At 40.9% G+C, this 12,931-nt stretch overlaps 1 protein-coding gene across 8 annotated transcripts in view; it reads right to left on the bottom strand.

Moving 5' to 3' along the window:
• Window positions 1-252: 252 nt before the first annotated feature.
• The window catches only part of PPFIA1 (PTPRF interacting protein alpha 1), a 52,390-nt gene continuing 39,711 nt past the window's right edge, over window positions 253-12,931 (bottom strand). For 2 of the 8 annotated variants that reach the window (XM_040066180.2, XM_040066178.2), the window contains exons 20-30: window positions 11,971-12,052; window positions 11,650-11,850; window positions 10,831-10,893; window positions 10,251-10,277; window positions 8,720-8,895; window positions 8,513-8,610; window positions 7,601-7,776; window positions 6,979-7,047; window positions 5,370-5,535; window positions 4,049-4,119; window positions 253-2,708 (exon numbers count right to left, since the gene is read on the bottom strand). In XM_040066180.2, the coding sequence (XP_039922114.1) occupies window positions 4,061-4,119; window positions 5,370-5,535; window positions 6,979-7,047; window positions 7,601-7,776; window positions 8,513-8,610; window positions 8,720-8,895; window positions 10,251-10,277; window positions 10,831-10,893; window positions 11,650-11,850; window positions 11,971-12,052 (1,117 nt within the window). In that variant the 3' untranslated portion in view covers window positions 253-2,708; window positions 4,049-4,060. The remainder of the gene's footprint in view (window positions 2,709-4,048; window positions 4,120-5,369; window positions 5,536-6,978; window positions 7,048-7,600; window positions 7,777-8,512; window positions 8,611-8,719; window positions 8,896-10,250; window positions 10,278-10,830; window positions 10,894-11,649; window positions 11,851-11,970; window positions 12,053-12,931) is intronic. The other 6 variants (XM_040066179.2, XM_040066184.2, XM_040066181.2 and 3 more) reach the window with 6 other exon arrangements.

The following is a 12,931-nucleotide window of genomic DNA, read 5'->3' on the forward strand; positions in this document are numbered from 1 at the left end:
ATGCACAGTTAAATTTTTACGGCCCTCTTTCCAAGTTTAAGGACATACGGCAATTAACAAAACGTTGCATTTAATCAAGTATTATCTAAAGATCACTGTAACAGACCCAGGTGCCTTTTCCACGTGCAGGGTTTTCTTTCAGCAGGCTGCGTGGGAGTTACTAAAACTGAGCAAGACACGTTTTTCCGGATCTCTCCGGCGCAGCTCTGCTGTGTAACTCAGAAGGAAGTCAGCACACACAGTTTTGCCAGTTTGTGAAAGCTTTCGCCATTTCACTCATTTATTCTACCTCTCACGTCAGTTCCATTGTTCCATAACAGTTAAGGTTTTACAGCCTCCAAATAATAAACGCACTTTCTGTTCACATTTTACAAGTCTATCCCGCACTGGTTTCACTTTTGAGAAGCAACAATACATGACTTTGAACACCCACTATCACACCAGTGACCAGCAACGCCTAGGCAAGATTTCTCTAAACAGCAAAGTTTAGCTGAGCAGTGAGTCAGGATTTCCTCCTGCAGTTCCGTTTTAGTTTTCTGTTGGGTTTTTTTTTGTTTTTTTTTTTTCCTAGAAAGATAGATTCTCTGAGAATATAAAAGAGACTGCAAATGAACAGACAGCAACTCGTACAGACAAGCCAGACAAACGGAGATGCATCAGTGAGCAAGGCTTGGAGCATCCACGGCAGTGCTTCTCCAGGCATTCCACATCCTGCTGCTGTTGATCTGGAGGACACGATAGAATCTGCTTCGCTACTGCTTCCATTATCCTGCAGCTTTATCCTTCTGTCTTCTACTCAATGAAGTGGTTTACAAATGGATGGAAATTGACATCCACAGCTCCTTCTGTCTTCTACTCAATGAAGTGGTTTACAAATGGATGGAAATTGACATCCACAGCCCCTCTCCTATGTTTCTCCCCACATATCCCTATGGCCACGATCCCACTTTATCACCAAAGCAGGTGGTGCTGCTGTCTGGGACAGCACTTCCATCTTCAACCCTGTGGACCAGAATGTACTGAACAGGTGTGACAGGTCAGGTTTATTATTTTAAAAAGCAAATCATAGCTCTAACTTACGAGTAGAAGTAGGCAATAAAGCAGTTTGGTTTTTTCCCAGGAAACTGATATTAATGCATGTGAACTTGAACTATTCCAAAGAAAATGTCACATCTAATGGACTGTTTTCATTTGAAACCAGATCTACAGGGCAGCAAACAATCATTAAGATGCTTTATTGACAATACCCACTCACTGCAAAAGTTTCTGCCTGCATACAATTAGATCTTAGCTTTTCCATAGTGTTTTATTGGCAGTGGAAAATGCATCAGTACTTTATTGAAAGCAATAAATAATACTGTGATAAAAATAGTTCAAAAGTAGACTGTACATATTGTTACACAATCTGAAAGTACACAAAAGATTAATAGAAAAACAGAACAGTAACAATGAATTTCAGTTTTACAAGCAAGTTAAAAGTGGAAAACAAAATAAGAAAAGACATGCTATATATATTGTTGCATAATAAATAATGCACCATCTGAACAGATTCTTGCTGGCTTTTTAATATGCCATTTACAAGTGTCAGATACATTTTCTACTCATACAGTCCAAAATGGCTACAACCATCCAAATTAAAAGTCCAGACAAGTCTTTAGAACAAGTTTACAAAACACATAGGATGACTTACGTAAGAAAAGTAAGGCCTTTATTAGAAGATGCACTGCTTTAGTTTTCAGCCTATTGTACCTTCATCTTTCACTGCTCGTTTGACAGGAGGCCGCAGTGCTTTAGGATTGGTCCATTAAAACTGGTTCCACCAGTATCTTTCCACCAAGTGTTTTCAAGCAAAAAAAAGGTCTAGGACAGAAAATAAACCACCTCTCTGTGGCCTGTGGCTCACGACCAGGAATCATTACGAAGTCTTACCTTCCTCAGGGAAGGAAAAGCAAAAATAAAAACAGTCCTCAGTTTATGGCTTGTTTTCAGTTCGCTGCGAAGGGCCGCTACGCAAACGCAGCGCAGGGTGTTAGGGCAATCGCTCCTACGGCGTGTCCCGCGGGGTTAAGAGTTCCTCCCAGCTTTTCAAACCAGTTCTACTTTAAATAAAGACAAACTGCCACTACTCGACACATCCTCTGTGCGGAGAGGTACGGCTCTGAGAGGAACACCGCTCCTGTACCGTCCCTCCTTACATCAACAAAGGCTCACCTGAAAAAAAAGCTGGACTCGTTTTCAGATCTAAGCTAAGAGCTCCAAAAGACAAAATATATACTGCTCGGTGTCGTGATACTTTTACAAAGGTATTAAAATCCTTTTCACCTTCAGCTTCATTATTAAAAAACAATGATAATTACAGTAACTGCATAATTTACAAAAACCCTATATTGCTCATAGGGACATATACATACAAGCATTACAGTACATTCAGTTGGAAAGACTAAAATTAGAATAAAAAATCAGCAATGATTCGATTTGTAGACTGAATAGAAACAGAAAAAGTAAGTAACTATATAAATGAGAAGTCACATAAATATAAGAAACATTTAGATTCTAAAATATTTTCTCTATAGTACTCATGAATTTATTTGCTAATTAAAAACTCTGTAATAAAATATCTCAAAGTGTCCATTTAACAAGTATTAACAGGTTAAGGGTTCCAAATGTTCAAAATGCTGCATATCACCGGTAGAAATAGTGTGGGTAAACTGCAGAAACAACAAACAGAAAACGACACACAAAAAGAAAAAGAAACAGAAGATTCCATTAGCAGGTTTTAACCAGCATTTCATTCCAAGACTGTCACAAAGAGCTCAGCAGTGCAGCAGCTGTGCACTGAACTGCTGCCATGCCACGCTGGATATATCATTTTATTGCCTCCTGCAATCTCCAGCTGCAATGCAAATATAAAGCAACGAGAGCAAACGTCTCTGCCTTGAGGATTTCCATCCCATGTCATCTGACTACAGAAAATCCTGAACCAGAAAGGAGAATCTGGGGGAGAGGAGACTTGTAACTTCATCTTCTTGCAACTAAGAATACTTTAAGAGAGCCCCTGAGATTATGAACTGACAGTCACATGGGTCTGAGCCGCTATGTGCAAGAGTGTCCTCTCTCAGCATTTCGTATGTAAGAGCTCTTTGGAGCTCAACTCATACATGCAAAAAGGTTCTGAATCTGAGGAAGCAAATACACGAGTTGGAAGAAAGAAGCTGCAAGCAGAGAAGACAGACAATTTACAGTCCATTGAAGATATCTGTGAGGGGGAAAGATCCACTGAAGTGATTTTTAAAAATTCATTGTAGTATAAAAACATTTAAAAAAAAGAAAAAAAATAAGTAGTTTTCAGACTTGCTTGCAAAATGAGAGAAGTACTGTGCCATGAGAAAATACAGCAGAGGCTGCTGCATAAATATTCAAGACAGGACTACAGGTCTTTCACAAGGCAGAATACATGGAGGATTTTGTGTTATAGTACATGAAACTGCCTTTATCAGCAGCACTGCTCTCCGCTCCCCAAATGGAGGCTGCAGGTTGCTAAACCCAACCAGCCAGCCCAAGCAACCACCGTGGCATGGAGTGCCCAGGAACTGGGAAACTGCACTTATCCCTGTAACAGTTCAATACTGAAGCCCCTTTTAGTGGCACAGCTGTGACCAAGCAAAGGCTTTGAGGGCTGCACAATCTGAGCTGCAGTGTCACATGCTGGATTATTTTCTTTCCATCCCCAATTTATTCTCTTCCCCCACTCCCCACTTCCACTAGCTGTGCTTCATCCAGCCTTTGATTTCTACACTTTCTACAGAGCTATTTAGCACAGATCCTCGTTGAGGCTGTTTAAAAAACCTCACAGGGACACAGTGCTGACAAAACCCAGGATTTCAACACTCAGTCTTTGTTGTAGGAAATAAACTCGGGATTTCCAACATAACGATCTACCCTGAACACCTGGACTGTTTTCTAAGTGTGTAAAAGCACTGTAGGGAAATCCCTGCTGTTTTATTTCATAAACAGCCGCTTCAGTGTTATTCCTCTCAGCTTTACTCACCAGGAGAAGGCTTTAACAGGAGTAGGTCCTTACTGTAGCAGAATCCAATCTTTGTGTTCCTGATACACTGCCTATTCCAAGAAGCATGGGAAGACATGCAGAACACAGCATGCATGTTAGTTTTCAAAACAAACGAACAAACAAAAACTCCACAGCAAAGGTGATTACAGCTTTGGTACTCACCCAACTCTAAGGTTACAAGTTAGAAAAGCAGAATTTATTTTACAGTTTGTATATTAACCACTTCTTGTTCTGACAAAAAGAATTCTAAAAACAATCTGCTTGCCAACTAGCACGGAGAAATTAGCAAAGGTGATTTTTGTAAGTAATTTACTACTTCATGTAGTTTGTAAATATCTGATATTTCAAAAAGAAAGTGGTTTTACATGGTAAAGACTTAACTTACTTTCATTTACAGAATTTTCCACACGAATTCTGGTAAATATTTTGTGCTAGTGACAGTGTCTAAAATTTGGAAGTGCTTAGTGAGAGTAACATCAGATGCAAAAATTGGTTTTTTGAGCTTTATGAATAAATAAGAGCTTTCAGAACATGAGGCAACTCCAACAGATTGTGTTCTCACCCTGTCTGTTCCAATAAAAACATTTCATATTTGTTTCTACGTGTCTTTTGTAAACTAAATTCAAGTCAAAGTTCATTCTTATGCTGCTGCAGATATGGTTTTTAAGCAGACACAATCCCTCATGTGACAAGTGATCAAATTCCCCTTCCAGATGGGATTTTTGGGGTCTGCTTTCATTAGTTTGGGTTTTTAAATTCGTATCTGTGTGAGCAAACACATATACCCAAAGATTATCAAGTACACAGCAATGAATGAAGCAGTGATTTCAAGTGTGGTCAGTACTGAAGTGACCACTGCAGGGGGGGGTAAGGCACCTGTTACTGAAATCTTGCTCATCTCAAAATTATCACAGGGGGTTTACTCACATAGTTTTTGAGTGCATTTTATTGCATTTCAGAAGTGGGGCTCATATTGGTCTAAATGCTTGTAATCAGAAATTATGCATCAATGTGATTAAAAGACTCCTACTAAGCTGTCATTTTACTTTCCTAAATTAACATTTGTTTCTAGCTATGCTTCTCATTTTGTTACTCCACTGATGTAAAAAAGAAACTCCACCTCTAGTACAGCTTCCTGAAATGACAAAGCACCCTATGGTTAAACACAGTGTTATGAATACAACCATGCACAAGGCAGATGCTTTTATGCAGCAAAAAGGTCATTTGGACTTAATTCCCCTAGAATCTCAGGCATAAAAACAAAAAGCACATCATGCTTAAAATTATACAAAATCAATACCATCAATCTGCATCTTCTTTGGCTGCATAGAGGGTGAAGACATTGAGGTTGTAACTCTGAAATTTGCAGGAAGAGTCTCTGCTGATCCAGCAGCTAAACCTCTTATGTCCTTTGGTCTAAACTTCTTTCTCCACGAAGGTGCTCTCCTAAAGCTCTTATCGTCATCCTGTCACATTGACAAACAACATTAGCAGTGCGGAAAGTGTGGGATTGTTACTGACATTAAAAGGATTACTGACAGACTTAAGCAAATGTATCACCACTGAAGGAGGTTGGTTAATTGTGGGGAAATAAAAAGTAAGTGTATTAAGTACTGCATTGCCAAGCAGGCTTTTTCTTAAGCACTTGGGTAAATGTAACTTGATTACCCAAGTGCATTTTCCTTCCCCCATTAATATATCTGCATCTTTCAAACAACAGTCCCATCTCAGAAATATAATGCTTCACTAACTAAGTACAGTTTAAGTCCCACCTCCAAAAACATCGCTGGCAGAGCAAGTGTTGTGTCAATGCAAATACACCCACTGGGCAGCTCCATTTGCCAACTTCCCATTTAGAAACAACTTCAATCCTTTGAATGCTGTTTTACCTCAGATTTATTCCCTTGTACAATTAGGAGATAAGTGTCTACATTATTTGAAAAGATCTTCATGATCAAACTGTCACTAGAACACAGCAAACATCTGCTCCCTCAAAGCTCCTTTTGCAGTTTGAAATATCCAAGGAAAATACTCTAGAAAACCATCAATGCTTTGTGATGGGTTGTTAAACCCTCGGTAGAGATGCACATGGGAACAGAGCTGTCAGCAGCTTCCTCTTCCCCTGTCCGCTTCCTCGTCCCTGCACTGATGTTTTTAAGACTGGTTTCCTGAGCTGGTTAACCACAGAAGGGTTTTGTCACTTCGGCCTTAATCTGGAACACTTTTGCCTGCATGTGCTACCACATCAAACCCCATCAGCACCGAAGATGAGGCAGCACGGAATTAATGAAGGCTGTCCTGGGGAAGTAACACCAGCTTGAATGTGTCCACTGAGCAAATTACAGAGCTAAAGATGGAACACTCTCTCCTCTGCTGTGAGTGCACAGAACAACCTCACACTTAGAGAGTTTTACACTCATTTCAGTGCCGTTTGTACAAGAAGATCACAGGCTGCCCAACAGAAATTATTTTGATGTGTAAATACACGTGGCGGTCTTCTGTGCCGGTATGAATCAAAATTAACACGAGATTTCTTAAAAACCCCTCAAAGCTCTTTAGGGTAAAATGCCTTTCTCTATCACAGCTTGCTCATTGCAATGCTGGTCACTAATTTTCCCATATTTTAGATAAAGAGGATTCAGCCCAAAGTGCTGCTATTAGACATTAACGATGTGAGCTAAAAAAACCACACTTGCAGATCTTCCCAATACTTTCATATTCAAAGTCATCTCACCAAAACACACAAACCATGCTGTATTTAGAAACCCTCAGAGACAAGGAGTTTCAAGTTAAGGTTTCTGTCTCTAATCTGTCAAAAGATTGAAGAGGCTAAGGCTAAATTCTTTCACTGAGCAGTTCTGATAAAGTTTCCAGGACCATAAAACGGGTCAACAGCTTGAGTAACTTACTTCATCAAGTCTTCTGTCAGTGCCCATAGCGAGAAGGTTATTGAATTCTCTCTCCAGAACAGCACGAGCCTGAAGTTTGTGGTACGAAAGAAATGGAAGTTAATTCCAAAAGATTAGTAATTAGTAACCTATAATGATTTAAAAAAACTTCACAGGACCCAAATTGTTTAGTGCTTTCTTATCAGATTAATAAACATACTTCATACTTGAAAGGCCAGTACTTGAAAAGTTACAATTTAATTTGTAACTCATTAAAAATTTAAGGGAGACTTAACAGCTCTCCTCTAGTTGTGACATGAAAGTTCATGATTCTGCCACAAACTTAATTATTTCTGGGTAAAAACTAGGAAACACCAAAAATGCTGAGTTTCACACCACTGTTGTGAAGATGGGCTGTGAGGAAAATATTCAAACAATTTTTTTCTCAAGCAAATTAACCAGTGAGAATTTTTATTAAAAACCAGAAAACCATTAGAAAAGCATGATTTTAAGTTTTTGCCTCGTGTGACAACGAACAGCTTTGCATTGCTCTAGTTTCCAGACGCTCTTAACCGTGATAAAAACCAATCAGCTCCGTTTTTTAGCCCTCCTAAGAAGCCTGAAGTGCCTTGTCCTTGCTCACCTGTGTGTTTTGAGTGGGGATTTGCAGCAGGAGAGCTAATGCATTGTAATCAAAGGATTCATCTAAGGCCACGAGCGCACCGTGAACCCCGCTCTCGAGCAGGTTATTCGCGTACTCCTTAAGGCCGATGGACATGACCCAGTGGATCATCCTCTCGTTGCTCCACACCAGGACATCTGGGGAGGCAAACACACAGTGCCAGACTCATTCCAACACCACTTCTCTGAACCAAATCATCCACAGCCATGGACTGGAAGGAGGAGTGGAAGTAAACGTATCAGAAGTCTGCTGGGGGATGTTTTGGACCGTAACTCAAACATTCCAAGGAGCAGTTCTCTAGAGGCAAGAGATGCACTCAACTCCATTTGGGAGGCTGAAAACAACCAACCAGCTACAACCCTGGCTTGGTTGCTGCCAGTTAGCTGTGACTCCTGGGAATGAACTCAGGCACAGTTAGCAAGTTAACCACCAAAAGGTATCAATGCTTTAAAAGGAATGGGAAAAGAGCAGGCACAGCAAGTTTTTAAACTCAGATATTAGAAAATACTTCATCAGCTTCTGGGCAATAAAAGTTACCAGCCACAAGCAACAATAAAATCATGCAGACGTGAAGTCATGTCAAAACAGGGAGAAGAAAATAAGGACAACCCCCTCCCAACATGTTCTAAACTCTCCCTCTCTTAAAACATTTAGTTCCAACTTCAGAGCAGTATGAGTTTCAAAAATATTCACATTTGTAGCATAAGTAAATGATTTAGTGATGTGCTTTATCATTCACCTTGTGAGTGCATTTAACACTCGATATTTTATAAATGGTTCCATCCCCTAAAACCCTTTCTTTGTTAATGAATTTTTGAGGTTGATCAGTGAAAACATGGCAGACTCAGACTGAGGTGAAGTCAATGCACTAACCCTTAATTTCCTTCTGGCTTTCTTCTCTTTTTCTTTCCAGTTCTTTTCGATCATAATTCAATCTTCGCAGGCACATAATTCCACACTGAAAACTGTTTCTGTTTGGACCAGAGTGGAGGGGGGGGGAAAAAAAAAAATCAGCAAAAATATTTAGAGATAATGCAAACACTTAACTGTGGGTGAGGTCTCCAGCTTCTCCCCCCTTACCTGTGAAAGCTGTCCACCATTTTCAGCTGCCCACGCAGGTCTTTTTTGGTTAAATGATCCAGCATCCGAGCATCCACCAGGCATTCCATGAAGTAGCTGCGGTACTGAGGGAGCCCCAGGCTCGGCAGCCACTCATTGCCAATCCACTCGTGGTTCATGTCACCATAGGCTAACGTCTGGTTTGAAGAAACAGGAAGGGACAAGCTCATCGAAGTGAGAAATGGAAAAAGAAAAGCTGTTTCAGACAGCCTGTTTTAAAGAAATTGCTTAGCCTTTAAGGATAAGCACATCAGAATACTGAATGTTACGGGTGTGTTTTCCAAAGAAGTCACCCTCATGGAGAAAAACGAGTTCAGATATTCGCATCAGCAAGTAAAACTGCCTCAATTTATATCAAGAAATAGCATGAGAAAATAAGCAAGAGCTAATAAAATTTAAAAAGAGGACTAATCTACTTATCTACTGAATTTCATTGTGTTGAGATGTTGCAAATAATCTCTCTCTTGAAAACCGGGGAGGAAATCTCATTTTTCATGTGACTTCATAAAGAAAAGATATCAGAAAAATAACTGCAGGCCTTTTTAAATAGAGTTTTCTGTTTTCAAAAACTGATAAAAACATGCTACTGAGGAACAAGCCATTCTAAATGCTAGTCCTTATCCTAAAAGAGACTTTTTTCATTACAGTTTTGATCTGCAAATCACCAGGCATTTTTTTTAGAGAAAACATCTATAAAGATTATCTAATCACTCCTTGGGGAACAAACCCCAGAAGCTCTTTTTTTCAAAAGTGTAATAATTCAGGTTTTTCTGTTAAAAGTCAAAAGCTTTATTTCTCCTCTAGAGGAAGCACCTTCCAGAAAGGAGCAAGGCCACAGGGAAATGCACGTCTCCAAGCCATCAGAAGGTGAAAGAATGAAAGAGCTCCTTACTCTGGGCATGTTTATCACTGACAATCAACAAATGAGTAGCTGAGATGCAGTTAATGGGACTTAAACTGGGTTTAAGCTGGAGGGCAGCCAAGCAAGAAGAGCCCACAGTGTCCAAAGATATGGATCGTGGGTTAATCCCAAGTTTTGTTTGTATACCGGTCTAAATACTCAGCTACATCGATGCCTGGAAATACAATTAGGATCTGCCACCACTTTAAGGCAAAACAATCAATCAATGAGGATTACAGAATTAGTGCACAGGAATCTACTTAACCATCCAGGCCCAGGGTATCTTGTGGCACACCTGGGATGGTGGCTGGGCTGGAGAGGGACTTTCTGCACAGAGCAGATATTCCTCTCGGAATTCTGGCATCCTCAGAGAGCCACCCTCCCACCAAAACATTCAAATATTTAATCACGTGTATTTCCCAAGTGTGCACTGTAGGGAGATAAGCCTGCAGTTCCACCCCCCCCTCCCAATCCCCAGGTCACACCCAGAATCATTAAAAGATGCTGGCCTAAAGGAAAAACAGATTCTTTCATGCTCTAATGATTGTGACAATTTACATACAGTCTGTAGTATTAGATAAAGTTTCCAACCTGAGCCCAGCTTCCCTCCTCATCTTCCTGTTAGGTTGGTTAGGAAAGCAAAAGAACACACACATATTAGTGGTTAAGTTTAATAAGGTGGTCAAAGTTAATGGTGCACTGCAAGACTCTAAATCTACTGCATACCAAAAAAAAAAAAAATCTAGATAAAGCAAGCATCATGCAATGTAAAAAATTATACACAAGGCACTTATTTTGTATGAGAAGCTGCAAACCCCATCTGCTGATTAAGTCTTCTGGAGAGAAGAAATTTCTGCACCAATAATTCAATTTAGCTATTTGTAAATCAAGTCAGAGCTCCATTTTACAGATTAGAGTTTTGTTTACAATCTTATCAATGTTGATTTTTTTCCCCCCCTCCCTTCTGGGGAAAAAAGCTATCAAGATGCAGATTGCAAAGTTAATAATTAGAAGAAGCAACGATTCAGAATTTTAGTGTGTTAATTTGAAGGAAAAAAAAAAAAAAAAAGGAACAAAGAAGAAACAAAAAGGCCAAAAGGTACTTGATTCAAATGTTCAAGAAGTGGGAAAAGCACTCTAAAGAAGAGAAGTGGCAACACTGTAAACTAACCGTTTGTTGTGTGGCTGTAAGATTTTCCATCTCTTCATGTGTTACCCAGACATTTCCCGTGGTCTAATATGAGCCCACAGGGAATCAATCCCATCCAGTGAAAGGAAAGCAGTAACAAAGAGGAGAGGTTGCAGAACAGATAAGCAATCGGTACATGTAAGGAGCAGGCATGGGCAAAGCAATGGTCTCTAGGTCAGGTACAGCTGCTGACAGTCATGGCATGCAATAAAAGCCTACTCAGAGGGATCAACTTCCTACGGATATTAACAAAACTGAGCAGCACAAACGGCTGACAGGGTTTAATTAATGGGGAAACGCTCGGCTCTGCTCTAATCCGAAAAATACGTTTGGAGTCTAGCACATAACCCCAGGAATAACTTTAGGCTGCAGGGCAGACAGACTCATGAGACAGAATTCCCACTAAGTGCCTGAATATACTATAGCGAAACAGCTGACTCCTAGATCGTGTAATCTGAATTATTTGGAGTAAATGGCTTTATAGCTGCATTACAAGAGCCTCCAACTATCCTAAACTTGTATACTTCATCTGTATTTTAAATTCTCTGGAGGTCAAAAGATGAGGCCAATAACACATACTCTAAATACTATGGATTACATACTTTGACTGGAATAAGCTTCTCTTTTCCTTGAGAAAGAAAATTACAGTTATTCCTTTAATTCATTTCCATGAAAGGAAGGAACAGCCTATATTCAAATGACGTGCCCCTTTCCAGAAATTCTCAGTGGAAGTTCAGTTCTAAGTTTACAGCCAAACGTGGGGAAATTCAAAGTGTTTGAACTCCGCAGGAGTTTCCTTACCGTCCTCGAGGTGGGAGGGGCAGAGGGGCTGGTCAGGGACATGATTTCCTGGATGGCCAGGCGGAGCTTGAGCCTGTGCAGGGGATTGCTGATGCCGATCTCCCGCTGGATTTCCGTGTCAGACAGGGCTGACATGATAGCACCGCTCTTCACATTGGCTCGGCAGGCAGCCACGTACCAGGCTGGCATCCCCACCCACAGCTGCAACGCAGAGAGAAGGAAGTAAATGGGATATGGAAAACATTCCTGCCTCCAAACTCACGCAGTCTTTACAGCCTGTGTGTTGAGGGGGGATTTATTCATTTTGGGAGGACCACTCACCTCCAGCCACACCACCACAGTGGGCCCATCCCACTGTGCAAAAGGCAAACCTTGTCTTCTGGCTTCCTCCAGCAACTCGTGCCTACAAATACAGAAATAATCATTATAATGGATGCTACAATTCCATCACTGCACTCACTTCACTGCCTTTTTCCAATAATTAACTCATTCCAGCCTTATATGACACACCCTCAGGCAGGGGCACAGGGACTACAAAGGGGTGAAAGCTGAGCTGGGCAGGAAATCTGAGAGCAGCAGAGACGTGGATCTTGCCTTTCAGGACCCGCTGTCTGAAGCCACTACTGATACTCTACCCAAAACTCCCAACCCAAAGGGGAGATGTCAGGCTTATTTGGCAATCGGGTTCTCAGCTGCTCACTTTTCTGCCCGGCTAAGCTGAACCAAAGCAGTCATTTCTGCTCAGCGTGTGCAGGTTTGAAACCTGTGGCACACGTGAGCACGTCAGCCACGCCTGACCATCGGGCTGGACACTGGGCACTGGGACAGTGACCATTCCACTGGTGAACCTCAGCCTGTCAGAACGCTGGGCACAGCTTCACACAACCACAGTTGTGTTTGGCAGCTCTATCCTGACAGGCTGTGTACTGAAACTCAGCTTTCATCTCTCCTGATAGACACCGTTCCCTTTGTTGTTGTGAAACAGCAGCGCCTGGAGTTTCAGATTGACAATTCAGCTTCCAGAGACAATGGAAGCTCACATGGTCCCTATAAATAGCTGCCAAAATTGTTTGATAAACCAAAGGACAAAAACTAGCACTGTGGGCAGAAGCATGAAATGCTGCTTGGATATGCCTGGATAAAGACGTGGGGAAAGCCTAAAAAAAGCATTTTTACACTCTCTTTGAAAGCCAGTTATAGATGGTTAAATCTCCACTCATTCTCCTTCAAAAAATCTTAAAAAACAACTTCACCTGTTCTTTATTCATGCCTGCAAGTGTAG

This window comes from Hirundo rustica, chromosome 6 (genome assembly GCF_015227805.2).
Source record: "Hirundo rustica isolate bHirRus1 chromosome 6, bHirRus1.pri.v3, whole genome shotgun sequence".
In the NCBI taxonomy this organism is placed as follows: Eukaryota; Metazoa; Chordata; class Aves; order Passeriformes; family Hirundinidae; genus Hirundo; species Hirundo rustica.